Source organism: Lygodium microphyllum, chromosome 9 (assembly GCF_053477565.2).
Source record: "Lygodium microphyllum isolate KBCC chromosome 9, Lygodium_microphyllum_v1.1.10, whole genome shotgun sequence".
NCBI classification, from domain to species: domain Eukaryota; kingdom Viridiplantae; phylum Streptophyta; class Polypodiopsida; order Schizaeales; family Lygodiaceae; genus Lygodium; species Lygodium microphyllum.
Window position 1 is genome coordinate 108897875 of NC_141143.1, and position 17119 is coordinate 108914993.

Sequence of the window (17119 nt, forward strand, 5' to 3'; positions counted from 1 at the left end):
ACTGCAGGGTTATCTTGTGATTTGATCTTAGTCAGCGTGACTAGACCATCATCCAACACTTGTTTGATAAAATGATACCAAACATCAATATGTTTGGTACGTGCATGAAACATGGCATTCTTAGCTAGGTATACAACACTTTGGCTATCACTTCTAAGTACAGGTGTTTTGGTGGGCAGCCCGAAATCCTTGACTAGACAACCAAGCCAAACTGTTTCTTTTGAAGCTTCAGTGGCTGAAATATATTCAACCTCAGTGGTAGAGAGTGCTACTATTTTTTGCAAGCTAGAACATCAAGAAACCACCCCACCCGTCAAGGTAAAGATATACCCACTAGTAGACTTGCGAGTATCCAAGTGACCTGCCATGTCTGCATCACAATATCCCTGTAGATCTAACGTACCCTTGCCATAGCAAATACTTTTTCTTTGTGCGCCCTTAAGGTACCGTAAGATACATTTCACTACTTTCCAATGTACTTTGCCAGGATTCGACATGCACCTGCTTAGAACTCCCACTGCATAGGCAATGTCAGGCCTAGTGGCAACTATAGCATACATGAGTGAACCACAAGTTGAAGCATAAGGAACACCTTTCATAGTACGGGCTGCCTTATCATCTTTTGGGCAATCTGCTTTGCTAAGCTTAAGATAAGGTGGAAAATGTACACCAAGAGGCTTAGTATGAGTCATTGAAAAACAATTAAGTACTTTGTTGATGTACTTTTCTTGTGAGAGAAATAAGAGTTGTTGCTCTCTATCTCGTGTTATATGCATGCCCAAAATATGTTCAGCTGCCAAATCCTTCATGGTTTCCATCATTAGCCTTCTTAATATATAAGCAGTGATTTGCACTACGCCTTTTAAATCCATTTGAGAGCATGAATGCATCAAACTTTTTATACGATTGTCTAGGAGCCTGTTTCAAACCATACAAGCTGCTCTTAAGCTTACATACCAAATGCTCCTTTCCATGTATAACAAAGCCTGCGGGCTGTCTCATGTACAACTCTTCTTCCAGATCACCATGCAGAAATGCAGTTCGAACATCCATTTGATCAAGTTCAAGATCCATAGATGCTACAATGGCAAATAACACTCGAAGAGTGGTCATTTTGACAACAAGAGAAAACACTTCTTGAAAATCAATGCCCTCCTTTTGTGTATGGCCCTTAGCCACAAGTTTGGCCTTGTATTTGGGTTTGCCATCCATACATTTGATTTTATAGACCCATTTGTTAGGAATGGCTTTTCTATCCTTGGGCAATGTAACCAAATCGCAAGTATCATTCTGATACAATGACTTCATTTCTTCCTGCTTAGCTAACTCCCACTTTTTCTTTAACTCACATGATAAGGCCTCTTTATAGGTCAGAGGCTCACCTTCATCTGTGAGCAAAATGCAATCCAAAGAACGATCAAATCTCTCTATAGGTCTTCTGACACGTGTAGATCTTCTTATCCAAGGATCTGTGTTTTTAGGTAATGGATCCACATCCAAGGGAATGTCAATGAACTCATTGTTTGGTTGCTGAACTGCATATTCAGGTTGCTGTAATTAATTTTCGGCGTGCTGATTTTGGTGCTCAAGCTGATGTTGAGCATCCCCTTGCTGTCCATTTTCATCTGGCTCAATAATGATACGCTGATTGTCATAACCAGCATCCAAAGGAGCTGAATTTTCAGTGGGGCTGATGGCTGCTGAGGCAACTGATCATGCTGAAATTTAACTTTCTTTTTGTCCGAGTCAATTGATGTGATATTTTTCAGCAGCTTTGACTCATTGAATACCACATCTCGATTGCATAGCACGTTTTTCATGCTTGGAACCCAAACTCGATATCCCATTTTATCTTCATCTCCATAGCCCATGAAGATACTTCTATGAGATTACATGTCAAGCTTGGTTCTCCTATCAACATGTATATGTACATAGCATTTGCAGCCAAAGACTCTAAAGTGGTCATATGAAGTAGGTTTGCTAGACCAAACCTCTTCAGAGATGTAAATTTCAAGTGCATGATGTGGAGATCGGTTGTAAATATGCACCACGGTTTTAAGTGCCTCTCCCCAAAACGATTGGGAGAGATTAGCTGTGGACAACATGTACCGAATCTTCTGAGATAACATGTGATTGATTCGCTGAGCCACATCATTAGATGATGGATTGTAAAGAGATGTAAGCTCTCGTTTAATCCCATTGTCATCACAAAACTTATCGAATTATTTAGATACATACTCTTTTCCATTATCTGTTCTTATGCATTTTTTACTTTAAGCCTTTTTGACTATTAACCAATGCATAAAATATTTTAAAAGCATCCAATGCCTCACTTTTGTGCTTGAGCAAGTAGACCTATAGCTTCATAGAATGGTCATCAATGAAAGATATAACAGAAACCACTATGAGGTTTTATTGGCATGGTGCAAACATTAGAATGGACTAAATCCAAGATACATGCCTTTCTAGAGGCTCCATGAGAGTATGGACTCTTTATATGTTTACCAAAAACACAATCATCACAAAAGTCAAGCTTTGAGCTTTTCATATCAGCTCTTCCAAGTGAAGAGAGTGCTTGCAAGCCCTTTTGGCACATATGTCCAAGACGCTTATGCCATAACTCCATATGTGAGTTTACTTCAGCAACTGCAACAAACTTTCTAGGAAGTGCCTTGCAGTAGAGAGAATACAGAGTCCCCTTTTTACCACCTCTAGTGACTAGCATAGATCCTTTCTGTATTTTCCACACACCACCATTAAAAGTAGTGAAGTTGCTCCTACCTCCCGCATGACCACCACTAGGTCTATGGTTTCTTTGGTTGCCCGTTATGGATGGAGGGTGCATCAGCTTGATATAAAGATTGCATTTTTACATAGGGAACTTCAAGAAGAAGTGTATGTATAGCTGCAGCGGTTGAGGGATCCAAATGCTTTCTCTGTAAGTTGAAAAAGACTTTATATGGTTTGAAACAAGCTTCTTGAGCTTGATATGCAAAGATTGATGCTTTTTTCCTTAGCCAAGGGTTCATAAACAGCTCATCAGAGTCTACCCTTTATGTATGTAAAGAGGGGGAATCCTTGTTAGTCATATGTCTATATGTTGATGATCTTTTTCTTACAGGGACACATGCTGATCAGGTTTTAACATTTAGACAAAATTTGCAGCAAACTTTTGAGATGTCAGATTGGGGTCTTTGCACTATTACTTGGGATGGGCATTCAATTCATTCATGATGCTAGAGGCATTGGATTGTCATAGTCGAGATACATTGGTAGACTTGTTGAGAGATTTGGCTTACAGGATTGCAAGCCAATTTACAGACCAATGGAACCTGGATGGAAGTTGTCATTGCATGATGACAATGACTTGTTTGATATCCATACATATGCTCCAGCAGTTGGATGTCTTATCTACCTATGCAAACAAGACTGGACATACAATTTGCAATTAGAATAGCTTGTTCATTTGGAAGGAGTCAGAGAGCAACAAATTCTTAGAATCCTTTCTTATGATGGGGATCTCAGAGAGGCCCATGCCAGGATTTGGGGCCCAAGGGCCTTTCCAGTTGTGGAATAGCTAGGATTTGGATGAATACCTGCAAGATATACCTTTGTGTTTAGGGAGCAGGTCAGGAGCAGTAGAGAGGGCCTTTTGGAGAGAGAAGTTTGATACAGCTACAGTGGTAGCACTTCAAAGATAGGATGAAAGGTGTCCAAGATGGATATGGGTGGCTGAGAGGATGCATGCTGCAAAAGAAGACTCGGAACTATGGGGCCTGGGCATTCCATACAAGGAGTCGGAAGACTTCAGAAAGCAGACAGATCTTTAGCGTATGGGCCTCAGCAGGTGGGGCACAATAGTTGGCAGGAGAAGAGATAATTTGAGACTGATAGCTTTAGCAAGTATACACAGTCCCAACCAAAGTGAGCAGTTTCTAGTGTGTGCTCTCCAATATGTCCCCATGATGTTTCAGGATGAGGTGAATCCCCTGAGACAGCTTTCTGTCATATCTTCTTTTTTCTACAGAATAAAATATCCCTTTGGAACAAAATATCCCAAGACCCTTTGGAACAGAATATCCTAAGGCAAAATGCAAAATACAAAGCATCCCTGTAATGGGCTTCCATATGAAAAAGTACGTAGTAAGAAGATGTCTATCTTGAAGTTTGAATAAATAACCAGTTGGAAGGTCGATGATGCCAAACCATGTGGGTCTAGAAAAGGAAAAATGTGGAAGGATCCCATGTCCCAAGAAAAGCATCTCTCCTCATGTCCCCAAACCGCCCTCTATCTTCTCCCATCGCCGCTGGAGAGTATGCACAATCTCTGTCCAGATATGTCCAAAACCTGTACAAGAATAGGACAATGGGGACTAGAATTTGTTCTCTCCAAGCATAAGCCACATGGGAAGGACAATAGGACTTGCATTTTTGTTCCTCTTGGCTTCATATTACTGTGACCTAGATTGGCTGCATTATTAAAGATGCCAATTTGAGGTTGTGATTTTTATTGTTCTCTGCATACCAAATAGAAGTCTCCTTGCATGAAAAATCATGCAAATACAGTTAGTCTCTTTATTCTATTTTCAGTGTCCATTTACTAGTTCTGCAACATTAATTTTTTGGTATATCTAGTTTTCAGGTAGTTGTTGCAGTAGCAGTAATTGCAACAGAGGAGGCTGCAGCTGACCCTTCTATTGAGCACAAGAGTCAAAGAGAGATAATAGAAGCTGCTTGTATATCCATGGGAAACTTCATTGGCATTAGGCGACGCTTTGAGTTTATTGGCGTGTCAAAAAACTGTCATATTTATGATGACTATGCACATCACCCCACAGAAGTCCATGCAGTTCTCAATGCGGCAAGACAGAAGTTTGGAAAACTACCGATCTGGGTGGTTTTCCAGCCACACACTTATAGGTGAGCAGGTTGTCTCATACAAACCAGGAAACTACACGTTGCAAGTGCAAGGTTCAGTGTTAAGTAATGTTTGGCATTTCTAGCAGCCGCCTTGCCAGGTTTTTGGAAGATTTTGCGATGGTGATCAGTTCATCTGATTATGTGATTGTTACACAGGTGAGAATGTAACTAGGGTGGTTAACAAGCAACAAATAATCTTTAATGGGGTGCTGCAATAGCTTTCAAGATCTTAAGTTCTTACATGCATGTTATGTAGAAAATGGATTTCTTATCGAGTTATATAACGCTTAGACAGGTTGCTCACAGTTCTTGTAACATGCACCAGGTTTACTCAGCACGAGAAACAAATGCCCAAAACATTAATGGGTTGGACCTGGTATGCAGGATTCGTGGACCAACTGCCTTCTATATCCCAAACCTGGTATGCTTCCTAATCTTCCTTGGATAATTGTGTAAATCTCTCGTTGAAGTAACATACAGCAATGACTAAACCCCAAAAGGAACTGAAAGCCTAATTATTCAGATCATCATTATATAGGATGATGTACTGGACCATCTCTTATCAAAACTAGCTGCCAAACATACAGATGCTGGGAATGTTGTGGTCCTTACACTCGGTGCAGGTAATTCTGGTTTTAAGCCTTACTAAAACACCAAGTTGATTTTCCTCTGAGAATTATGTAGTCCCCCAGATATGTTTTCAGGTGACATCTCAACTTTAGGCCCAAGGCTTTTACAATGTCTGCAACAAGATATGCATCTTCAGCAGCCTAAGGTCCATCCATTTGCACAGCTCTCTTTTACAGACACAAAAATTGATGTTTGAAGAAGTATGGAACAAAGTTACTAGGAAGATTTCAGCTCACAAATAGGTGAAGGCTTTGAGTGCAATTTTAATTTTGTTCTTCTTTTCAAGCAGTATTCTTAAAAGAAAGAAAGCTTCAGATGTTGCAAGTGGACCACAATTTAGTATTCATAGCAGCATATCTTTTTTGTATAGCTCATCTTAAGTTTAGAAGTATCAGATTACCTTTATCCAGAGAAATTCAGTTCACAATTCAATTTACTCTAACCTTTTAACCTTTCTTGAATTGAAAAGACTGGCTAATTATGCTACTCAGAGAAACAATAATAATTTTGAAGGCTTAACAACATGGCGGGAGCTGGAAGAAGTATGCTCTACAGCAGAGCTGGTGCTAAAAAGGAGCTAAGTTCCATCATGTAGAAAGGCTCACAAAGCAATCTGAGGGGTTGGAACTTGGTTCACTGCAGACTGCCATTTCACCGTTGTGGAAAAATCATCTAAGCTCTAGAATGGTGTTAATATCCATACAGAAAACCAAAGTGAAAACCCTCAAAGACCTGTCCAGTGATGTCTTGCCCCCACAATCCACTCATGGTTGTTGAGTATGAAAAGTATGATATGGTACGGTATGAAAAAACATGGTACTAAATAGTATCTTAAGATTTTTAAAGGAACGGTATGATAGAAATACGCTATTCTCTTAGAAGCTACTTAGCTCCTAATATTTTTAAAAACAAAAAAATGTAAAGTTGTTTGGATCTCAAACAAAATCGCATGAGAGAATCATGTTAGTGTAAGAAGCATTTAACTCATCCCAGATTACTGATCGGATCAGAAAAGAAGTATCCACTCAAATCTGGGTACATTTACATGACAAAACTGACCAAAAGTCACTGTCATCAAAGAGAACCAGCACGGGACTTTATGACCCGATCAGAGAGAACCAGCACAGTACAAAAGCCCTTCAAGCTGTCTTTCTGCTCCCTAATGCATCCCAAAATGGTCACGTTGCTATCCAGCCTTGACATAGCTGCCGCACATGCATTCTCCATGGCAGAATCCAGGTGCATGTTGTCCAATAAGGGGCCTCCTTTCCAGCTTGCTAGTCTAGGAAATGTAGGCCATCCTTCACAACTTGCCAGTGCTAGAGGGGGTGTGCGAGAGGGTAGTGAGGTGGGGTGGTCAGGCCTCATCTATACTTTTATACAATTGCATGGGGTCTAGAGAGGGGTTTCCTTGATGCACTGATTGAAGTCTAGCAGGTTTGAAATCTTGGAGTTGGGATTGACATTGAGGTTCATGATGAGCTGGTTGATAGAGAATAGAATTGGCTCCTAGTCTATCGAGCTCATGAGGGGATGCTTTTTCCCATTTAGCCTGAGGATGGGAATCCATGTTGATTTATGCACTATGGCATTGGTGACAGGATTGTCACATGTGCTACATTAGAGGCATTATTGATAGACATTGAGACCTACTATGACTACTTTTTGTTTTTAGGCATTTGTACAATTGACATCGTCATCAAGTTCTCTTTGAGGCAACTTGGTGGTGGTTTGTGCACCCACTGCTTGGATATACATCATCCGATCTGAATTGCAGTAATTCAGTTCTTGGTTGCTGTGTGTGTGTGTGTGTGTGTGAGAGAGAGAGAGAGAGAGAGAGAGAGAGAGAGTCCGCCTGTCACCGTTGCCCGCCCGCCCTGCATCTTGGGGTCCTTGCCGTCGCCACCCGACTTGGGCCCCGCTGTCCGCCATTAGCCGTTCCGCTCGCCACAGGAGCGTGCGGGACAGGCTACGTGTTCTTCTGTGTATTCTTCCCCGCCTGCGGCTGGGGCCTTCGACGCCCTGTGCTTGCTCCGCGCACGCCGCCTGCTGCGACTAGGGTTTCGCCCAGTTGTCTGTCCCGTCGTGGATGCAGCCCTCCTACGCCCGTCTGCTGTGCCCAGGATTTCGCCTCGCTGCCAGCGCCTGCAGCGCCCTGTTGTTCGCGCTTTCGCCAGGGCCTGGCCTGCTCCCATCAGCCGACACCCGAAACTGCAGAGTAGTTGCCGTCCTCTCTGGGCCCTGCTTGATGGCGGCTATGTGACCTACCCCTTCACCTTTGTTGTCATCCTGTCTCAGCTCAGGTAACAGATCAAGTGTGACAGAGCAAGGTACGCAGATTTCTTCTTCGCCTCGGCGCGAATCAGTAGTTTGTAATAGAAGAGAGAAGCATGGCTGGCCTGGATATGGCTTTTATCGACCAAACGGTGGCAGCCCTTGGTCCGGATTCGGATACAGAGGAACCAGAGGATATGGTTCTTGGTATAGAGGAGATGCCTCCAGCTCCTGACTTTCAGCCTGCGGGCAAGCATTCCAAGCATATGCCCGAAGAGACAATGGGTCATCAGGAACGTTCGTATGCTCAGGTTACCTCTGACTCTGTGGATTCTTAGGACATTGACTGGGAACATTTGCTGGAGTTTGCCAACACTCTGCTTGGCGAGTATGTCCAGCATAATCATGAAGCTTTTTCGGATTCTGGAACTGAAGATGTTCTGGAAGCCGCGGTGGAAGCCACGTTATTCTCTTCTTCACTGGCAGGATTCCAGTGGTTTCCCATATTCGCCAGTGGCTGCACCATTTACTACAGGGAGAGTGTGTTGAGGAAATTTTTGTTGGGCCCCGAGGCTTCTATGAGGTGCTGTTGAAATCTGAAACGCATCGAGCTGATCTGCTGTCTAAACTACCTTTGTTCTTTCATCGCCGTTTGGTCCATGTTGTGCCATGGCGTCCGATGGCAAACTTTCAGCGCCTGCTCCAACGTGAATGCCCGGTGTGGGTTGAAGTGGAAAATTGCCCAGCTACCTATTGGCCTTTGTTAAAGGATGCCATGGCCGCTATGGGAACTGTGCTAGTGCCCCCGAGCTTAAGGACCATGAATCGCAACCGTTTATGTATGTTATGGGACACTGCTAGGAAAAGGCCTGCTTGGCTTCGTATTAATTGCTCTGGTATGCATCCTTTGCATTTTCATTTGAAATAGGTAAACTTTGTAGGACACTGTTTTTCATGTGGACAATTGGGGCATTTTATGGCTAAATGCCCAGAGAAGCAACCGGTGTCAGATGTTATGCTGAGCATGCTATGCTGCCTATGGAAGACATGGTCCTCGATGCTCCATCACAGGACGCAACCCAGCCTCCTAGAGTTCTAGATAAAGGTAAACATCTGGTTTCGGGTTTGGATTCCCACGGCACTGACTGTGTAGAGGCACGTTCCAAAAAAGGTAAAAAGGTTGATGCTGGCCTGGCCGCTCCTAGGCCTAATGTTTCACAAGATTCCATGCGCACGTATATGCGCAGGAAAGAAATGTCATCTTCTGAGCACGCTGCGCGTACTATGGTTTCTTCTGCTCCCGGTAATCAGTCTACCAGGACAGTCTATACCGCCGGGCCAAAGGGTCCACCCTCTAAGTTGGCTTTCGATTCACGAGGGAATGTGATTACACCATGGGATCGTCGTTATCTCCGTTCCATCCCCAAGACAGTGGATATTCCGTCTATCTCTAAAGCTGGCCGTCGGAACTCTTTTGCTGTGTCAGCAGATTTTTTGGATGAGGGTGTCCTTGATATTCTTGCAGAAAAGGTTAAAGTCGTGCCTCGTTCCTGATCTTCTCTTTGCATATACATGAAGATAGCCACGTAGAATGTGCGAGGTATTTGTTCTCGCCATAAACAACATGCCATGTGGACTATATTACATGAGAATCAGTGGGATGTCTTGTGTGCAGTAGAGCACAAGAGTCATAGTGAAGCTGGAAAAGTGGTGGATTGCCATGGTTTTCGTCTGTTTTATGTGGGGACACATGCCGGGCATTATTCTGGTGTACTTATGATTGTGCATGAGAAATATCAACCGGTTCTTATTAAAAATGATGTACATGGCCGCTTTGTGGTGGTTGAAGTTTTATTTGAAGGAGAGATCTTCTGGTTGCTGGGCCTATATGCTCCGAATGACCCTTTACCCCGCCGGGATCTTTGGAATACCTTGAAGACCTCCTTGTCACTTGGCAGACGAGGTTTTTTGATGGGAGATTTTAATATGTGTGTTGATTCTTCGCAGTCCACTTCAGGGCATTCGGTGATGGACGCTCTAGAAAGTCGGGTATGGCATGACTTTGCTCTTGCTGTACTTAAGCAAGACCTGTGGTCTTGGCTACACCCTTCTGCTACGGGGTTTACCTTTCACTCGGCGCAGTATGCAACTACATGGTCGCGATTGGATCGCATATACATTATACAGGATGATGATTTTCTTCTTGAGATGGTAGAAATGACAGTCTTGCAGCAATATGCCTTGTCATACCATTTCCCTCTCCAGCTTGAGATGCTTGCACAATCCATTGCTCCTTTTATGAAATTGCTGGATAGACTCCCTTTACGTTTCAACTCCTCTTATTTGAAGCATCCACTCTTTCAAGATTATATGCAGCAAGTAATCGATAGATTCTTATTGGATTTCGCCTTGGAGGGCACTGCTTCCTTTGAATGATTGCTCTCAAATGTGCAGCGGATTGCTTGACAATACGGGATCCACCATGCCTCTCTTTGCCGGCGGCGTCGACATGTAGCGGAGGACTTATTAGCTTTGGTTCACTCACTGCTGGTGAACACTCCAGATGATGAATTTCTGCTGTCAAACTCATAAGTTCTTTCGCGCCCTGCTTGCCTCTCCTGCTCGAGAAAATATGACTAGGCTCCAGAATTCAGAAGGTCAAATGGTCACTGACCCTCAGACCATTGTCACTATGTGCAGGAATTATTTCCTAGATCTTCTTGGTTCTTCTCAGCCACCTTCTGAGCAGGTTGCGCATGCACGTTCAGTCTTCTATGATATGGTCCGCCATCAGGTTTCACATGAGATGCAAACTACTTTGGAGACAGATATTTGTGAGGAGGAGGTTATGGATGTTTTGTTGCACCTGCCTAAGGATAAGAGTCTCGGTTGGGATGGCCTCACCAATGAATTCTTTGAGAGTTCCGCTACCCAACTGGTAAAGCCATTGACGACTATGTTTCAGCAGGTTTGGAAAACGGGGTTTATGCCTTCCTCATGGAAAAATGGGCTTATCAAATTGCTTCCAAAGGTTCCTTTGCCGTCACTGTTGCAACATTGGAGACCAATCTCGTTGATGGGCTCGATGTATAAAATCTTTTCCAAAGTACTGGCGAATCGGCTCCACAAGCATCTTCCAGCCATTGTGCATCCTCTCAAATATGGTTTCATTAAGGGTCGTAACATTCTGCATAATATCTTAAATGTACAAATGGCGATTGACTATGCAAGGCACTCTAATCAGGAAGTGGTATTGGTCCAATTGGACCTGGAAAAGGCTTTTGACTACTTAGACTGGTCCTTCGTTGTAGAACTCATGTCCACCATGGGCTTTGGCACTCGGATGTCCCGCTTCATCTACACCATTAGTGCTGCGGTTTCTTCGTGAGTTATGCTAAATGGTGGTGTTACAACACCCTTTATCCTTGCACGCTCTGTGAGACAGGGTTGTCCTCTGAGCCCTCTCTTCTTTGCCCTGGCGACTCATCCGGTTCTTTTGATGTTATCCTCCATGGTAGCTTCTGCTCAATTGGCCGGATTGTCTCTTCCTTTTGGTCAGTACTTCATTAGTCAATCGTTGGCTGATGACAGCTTTATGATTCTACATGCGGACAAGGACAATATTCGCAAAGCATTAGATGTCTGGACGCTCTTTGGTTAGGCGTCTGGTCTGCGTATCAATACTTCCAAATCAGCTATTCTCAGTTGCACAGAGCCCGATTTACAGTCACTGGGCTGGCAGGGCCAGGTTATTCCCCGTGGTTCCATTGTCAGGCATCTTGGGTACCCTTTGGGGGTTGATGTTCGGCCAAAACAATTGCTACAGTGGATTTCACAGAAATTGGCAACGAAGTTTCTTTATTGTAAGTCTCAAGCTTGGCCCTTCCATGTTCGCCTCAAAGTGGCTCAGATAATTATGCTGTCAATGCTTACATATTTCTTGCCATTGCTGCCTTGGACTTCGACCACTTTGAATGCTCTCACGCGGCCCATTCGTTTCATGTTATGGAAGAAGGATTCATTGCAGGCAGGTTTTTTCGTGGATTTCGTGGTCGCATACATGAACTCCCAAGCATCTAGACGGGGGGGCCATTTTGGATGCGGAAACTCATATGCTGGCTCTTTGTTAGTACCTTTTTCGTGCCATGTGTGTGGAGCATCACCCGTGGGCCGTGATAGCCCGTTATTTTTTTTAGGACCGTTGGCTTGTGCATGGTAATACACAGATTAGAAGCTCCTGGTGGCATGTTCTTAATGCAGACGCTCGATTTTCGAGTCCTTGTTTATCCCTGCTTGTTCACTTGGTTGGCTCGTGGCAAATGGTTCTCCAAAAGGCTAGTTGGCATCCAGCGGAGGCCCGCTTACATACTAACTCTTTTCAACTGGAATTGTTAGCAGCCTCGAGATTACTTTCATGGGAAGGCAAACAGGAGCTCCGGCCAAAATTTAACCACATGGCCCGTTTGGGATTGACTTCTGTTGCAGATGCCACCCTTGCCAGTCGTAATGTCTTCATATCCTTTCGTACTGCTAGGTGACTTTTCCGAATCCCTCGGGGATACCACAATCTGTGGGAACAGCTTTTGTTAGTCCTCCAGAGCAGGCAACCCTTTCCTGCCCTTGCTGTGGATCGCCCTTGGCAGGACTCAGTCCTGGCAGGCCGATTGAATTTGGAAAAGGCCTCGGCTAACCAGGTGTACCATCTTCTGATTAAAGATCATCAATGGCTGGTCACTCAAGCCAATACGGTATGGGGGCTGCGGAAATCTCAGTCATGGTGGAAGGCAACTGTGATGGAGGGCTGGGTGAACAAGACTCCTTTCAAATGCAAGGTCTTTCTTTGGAGGATAATGATTGGTGGTCTTCCTCTTGCCTCGGCCCTTTCCAAGCATTGAATCTCTAATGGCAATTGTTTCTTTTGCACCACTACTGTGGAATCGGCCCGTCATCGATTTATCTCTTGCCCTATTGCGAAGAAAATCTGATCGTTTTTGTTAGCGGTTTGGCGAGCTGTGGTTGGTTTCTCGATGAGCCCTTTCGATTGGGTTTTTATACGCCCAAAATACCCCACACCGGCACAGTTGCATATGAAGATCTTGTTCCATTTTCTTAGATACTGGGGATGCTGGCACAACTGGACCACTCGGAATGCCTTTCTTTTTGATTCGGCATCTAATGTTCCCAGACACATTGCCAGGTTTAAAGGCCTTTTGCTTTGGTAGATAGATCTCCTTCGGCACTCTGACTTGCTCCCTCGAGAAGACTTACTTCCTTGGCATTTGGCAATTTCCACTGTGTCTTTGCCATGACTTGTGTACCTCTGTCCGGGTTTTGTACTAACAGTTGACACACGCTGGTTTTACAGCCATCGTGTATCTTGTAATCATGTAAACTTGTACCTTTTTTCGTAATTAATACAATTACCTTTTACGAAAAAAAGAATAGGCAATGTAGACTTTCCTTTAGGACTGTTATTTTCCATTATTTCTAAGCCGACCTGATGGTCTGATGTAAAATATTCACTACTTAATTCAATTATCTTCACGAAAAAAAAAGACAGAGAATAGGCAATGTGCTATGGCCAAGAAAGATATCCTAGGCCAGATGCATCTTTTGTACTACTTGTGATAAGACACCGGTTCATCTTTTAATCTCTTGCCTAGTTGTTAGTCAAGTTTGGGACTTCATTTCAAGAGTGTGGACTTTGCTGACATGTCAAAGAATCATGGTGCATTCTTGGGACCTTGGCAAGATGCCCTCTTTACCCAGGCTGTTGCCTCATCATCTTGCCCTCTTTTACTTCATGCGATGGACTGCTCTTTGGCACATTTGGCGTACTAGAAATGCCTTTATATTTGATTCGGCTTCCATTATCCATGGCCACCTGGGACAAGTGCAAGGCTTGCTATTATGGCAGATTTTTTCTATGATTTCAGCTGCCCTCATTATTGAAGAGGTTGCTGCTCCATGCATGGACATTGCTCGCTCCACCCTTGTTGTACCATCTTCATGAACCCCTTCCGTCTCTCCTATGGATTGTTGCTTGATAGCTTTTTAGACAGTTTTTACTTGTGCATTGTGTTCCTTTGTTAGCTGTTTGGCTTTGACAGATATTGCCATTTTGCCTGGTTGGCTTGAAGGCCTTATGTATTCAGAAAAGGCTATGATTGTGCTTGGTTGGCTAGAAGGCGTGATGTAAATATTTCTATACATTCATTCAAACTTCTTCATGAGAGAGAGAGAGAGAGAGAGAGAGAGAGAGAGAGAGAGAGAGAGAGAGGATGGCGAACTTGTCCGTGACTTGACTGCGGCTGTGATTTCTCCTGCCTCTCTTGCTCGTCTAGGACAGCCCGTCGCCTCTACTGCAGGTGCGCGAGAGAGAGAGCTTTTCTTTGCGTGCGGCTGTGGCTTTGGCCAAGCCCTGTTCATTCCCCGCCAACGCCGCCCCACCCCGCTGACTTCCCCCCTTCGTGGCTGCCATCCGCCTATGCCCTACTGCTGCGACCAAGGCTTCGCCCCGCTGACAGCGCCTGCCGCGCCCTACTGTTCGTACTTACCCTACTGTCTAGCTCCCGCCCGTCATCGGCCACCTGAATCTGCAGAGCAGTTGCCGTCCTCTCTGGGTTGCACTTCTCATCGCCATCCGCCTGGTGGATAGCGACCATGTGACCTGCCCCAGCACCTTTGTCTTCGTCGTCTTGCGCTCTTTTTCGGTGTTTTATGACCGTGTTGTTATACTCTTCATTGGCAGGATTCCAATGCTTTCCCATATTCGCCAGTGGCTGCATCATTTACTACAAGGGGAGTGTGTTGAGGAGATTTTTGTTGGGCCCCGAGGCTTCTATGAGGTGCTATTGAAATCTGAGAAGCATTGGGCTGATCTTCTGTCTCAATTGCCATTGTTCTTTGATCGCCGTTTGGTCCATGTTGTGCCATGGCACCCTATGGCAGACTTTTAGCGCCTGCTTCAACGTGAATGCCCGGTGTGTGTTGAAGTGGAAAATTGCCCGGCTTTCTATTGGCCTTTGTTAAAGGATGGCATGGTCGCTGTGGGAATTGTTCCGGTCCCCTGGAGCCTAAGGGCCATGAATCGCAACCATTTGTGTATGTTATGGGACACTGCTAGGAAAAGGCCTGTGTGGCTTCATATTAATTGCTCTAGCATGCATCCTTTGCACTTTTGTTTGAAATGGGGCAACTTTGTAGGATACTGCTTTTCGTGTGGAAAACTGGGGCATTTTATGGCCGAATGCCCAGAGAAGCAACTGTCTTTAGATGATGATCATGTTGTGCTGCCTATGAAAGGCATGGTACTTGATGCTCCGTCACAGGATGCAACCCAACCACCTAAAGTTCTGGATAAAGGTAAACGACCTGTTTCAGGTTTGGATTCCTGTGGCAATGACTGGGTAGAGGCATGTCCCAAAAAAGGTAAAAAGGTTGATGCTGGCCTGGCGGCTACTGGGCCTCATGTTTCACAAGATTCCATGTGCACGTATATGCCAGGAAAGAAATGTTGTCTTCAGAGCACGCTGTGCGTACTATGGTTCCTTCTGCTCCCCGTAATCAGTCTACTAAGAAAGTATATACCAACAGTCCAAAGGGCCCACCCACTAAGTTGGCTTTTGATACTCGAGGGAATGTGATTACACCATGGGATCATCGTTATCCCCGTTCCATCCCCAAGACAGTGGATATTCCGTCTACCTCTAAAGCTGGCCGTTAGGACTCTTGTGCCGTGTTAGCTGATTTTTTGGATGAGGGTGTCCTTGATGTTCTAGTAGAAAAGGTGGAATCGAGGCAAGGGGTGCCTCGTTCTTGATTTTCTTTTTGAATACACATGAAGATAGCCACGTGGAATGTGTGAGGCATTTGTTCTCGCCATAAGCAACATGCCATGTGGACTGTATTGCATGAGAATTAGTGGGATGTCTTGTGTGCGGTAGAGCACAAGAGTCACGGTGAAGCAGGAAAAGTTGTGGATTGCCATGGGTTTCGCTTGTTTTATGTAGGGACACACGCCGGGTATTATTTTGGTGTGCTTCTGATTGTACATGAGAAATATCAGCCGGTTCTTATTAAAAATGATGTACATGGCCGCTTTGTGGTCGTTGAAGTTTTATTTGAAGGAGAGATCTTATGGTTGCTGGGTCTATATGCTCCGAACGACCCTTTATCCTGTTGGGATATGTGGAATACCTTGAAGACCTCCTTGTCACTTGGCAGATGGGGTTTCTTGATGGGGGATTTTAATATGTGTGTTGATTCTTCACAGTCCACTTCAGGGCATTCGGTGATGGACGCTCCGGAAAGTCGGGTGTGGAATGGGTTTGCTCTTGCTGTACTTAAGCAAGATCTATGGTCCTGGCTACACCCTTCTTCTACAGGGTTTACTTTCCATTCGGCGCAGTATGCAACTACATGGTCGCGGTTGTACCGTATGTATATCATGCAGGATGATGATTTTCTTCCTGAGATGCTGGAAATGACAGTCTTGCAACAATATGCCTTGTCGGACAATTTCCCTCTCCAGCTTGAGATACTTGCACAACCCATTGCACCTTTTATGCAATTGCTGGATAGACTCCCTTTACGTTTCAACTCCTCTTATTTGAAGAATTCACTCTTTCGGGGCTATATGCAGCAATTGATTGATAGATTTTTATTGGACTTCACCTCTGAGGGCACTGCTTCCCTTGAACGATTGCTCTCTAATGTGCAGCGGATTGCTCGGCAATATGGGATCCACCATACCTCTCTTTGTCGGCGGCGTCGACACGCAGCGGAGGACTTACTGGCTTTGGTTCGTTCTCTGCTAGTGGACACTCCAGATGATGGATTTCTGCTGTCATTGGCGATCCGTTTGGCTGATCTTATTAAAGAGTTTCAGTTGAAATCTTATCAGCAGGCCAAATTGCAAAATTTGACTGAGAATTTGCAAGATAGTGCTTGTCAAACTCATAAGTTCTTTCGCGCTTTGCATGCCTCTCCTGCTCAAGAAAATATGACTAGACTCCAGAATTCAGAAGGTCAAATGGTCACTGACCCTCAGACTATTGTCAATATCTTATTAAAGAGTTTCAGTTGAAATCTTATCAGTAGGCCAAATTGCAAAATTTGATTGAGAATTTGCAAGATAGTGCTTGTCAAACTCATAAGTTCTTTCGCGCTTTACATGTCTCTCCTGCTCGAGAAAATACGACTAGACTCCAGAATTCAGAAGATCAAATGGTCACTAACCCTCAGACTATTATCAATATGTGCATGAATTATTTTCTTAACCTTCTTAGTTCTT

General features: G+C 44.3%; 1 protein-coding gene across 19 annotated transcripts in view; it reads left to right on the top strand.

Moving 5' to 3' along the window:
• LOC148031411 (uncharacterized) overlaps positions 1-17119 on the top strand; it is a 218112-nt gene that overhangs the window by 167469 nt on the left and 33524 nt on the right. For 9 of the 19 annotated variants that reach the window (XM_087684951.1, XM_087684942.1, XM_087684939.1 and 6 more), the window contains 5 exons: positions 4643-4920; positions 5007-5076; positions 5246-5341; positions 5459-5543; positions 5613-5695. In XM_087684951.1, coding sequence (XP_087541077.1) covers positions 4643-4920; positions 5007-5076; positions 5246-5341; positions 5459-5543; positions 5613-5695 — 612 coding nt within the window. Of the gene's footprint in view, positions 1-4642; positions 4921-5006; positions 5077-5245; positions 5342-5458; positions 5544-5612; positions 5793-17119 lie in introns of all 19 variants that reach the window. The other 10 variants (XM_087684952.1, XM_087684941.1, XM_087684940.1 and 7 more) reach the window with 4 other exon arrangements.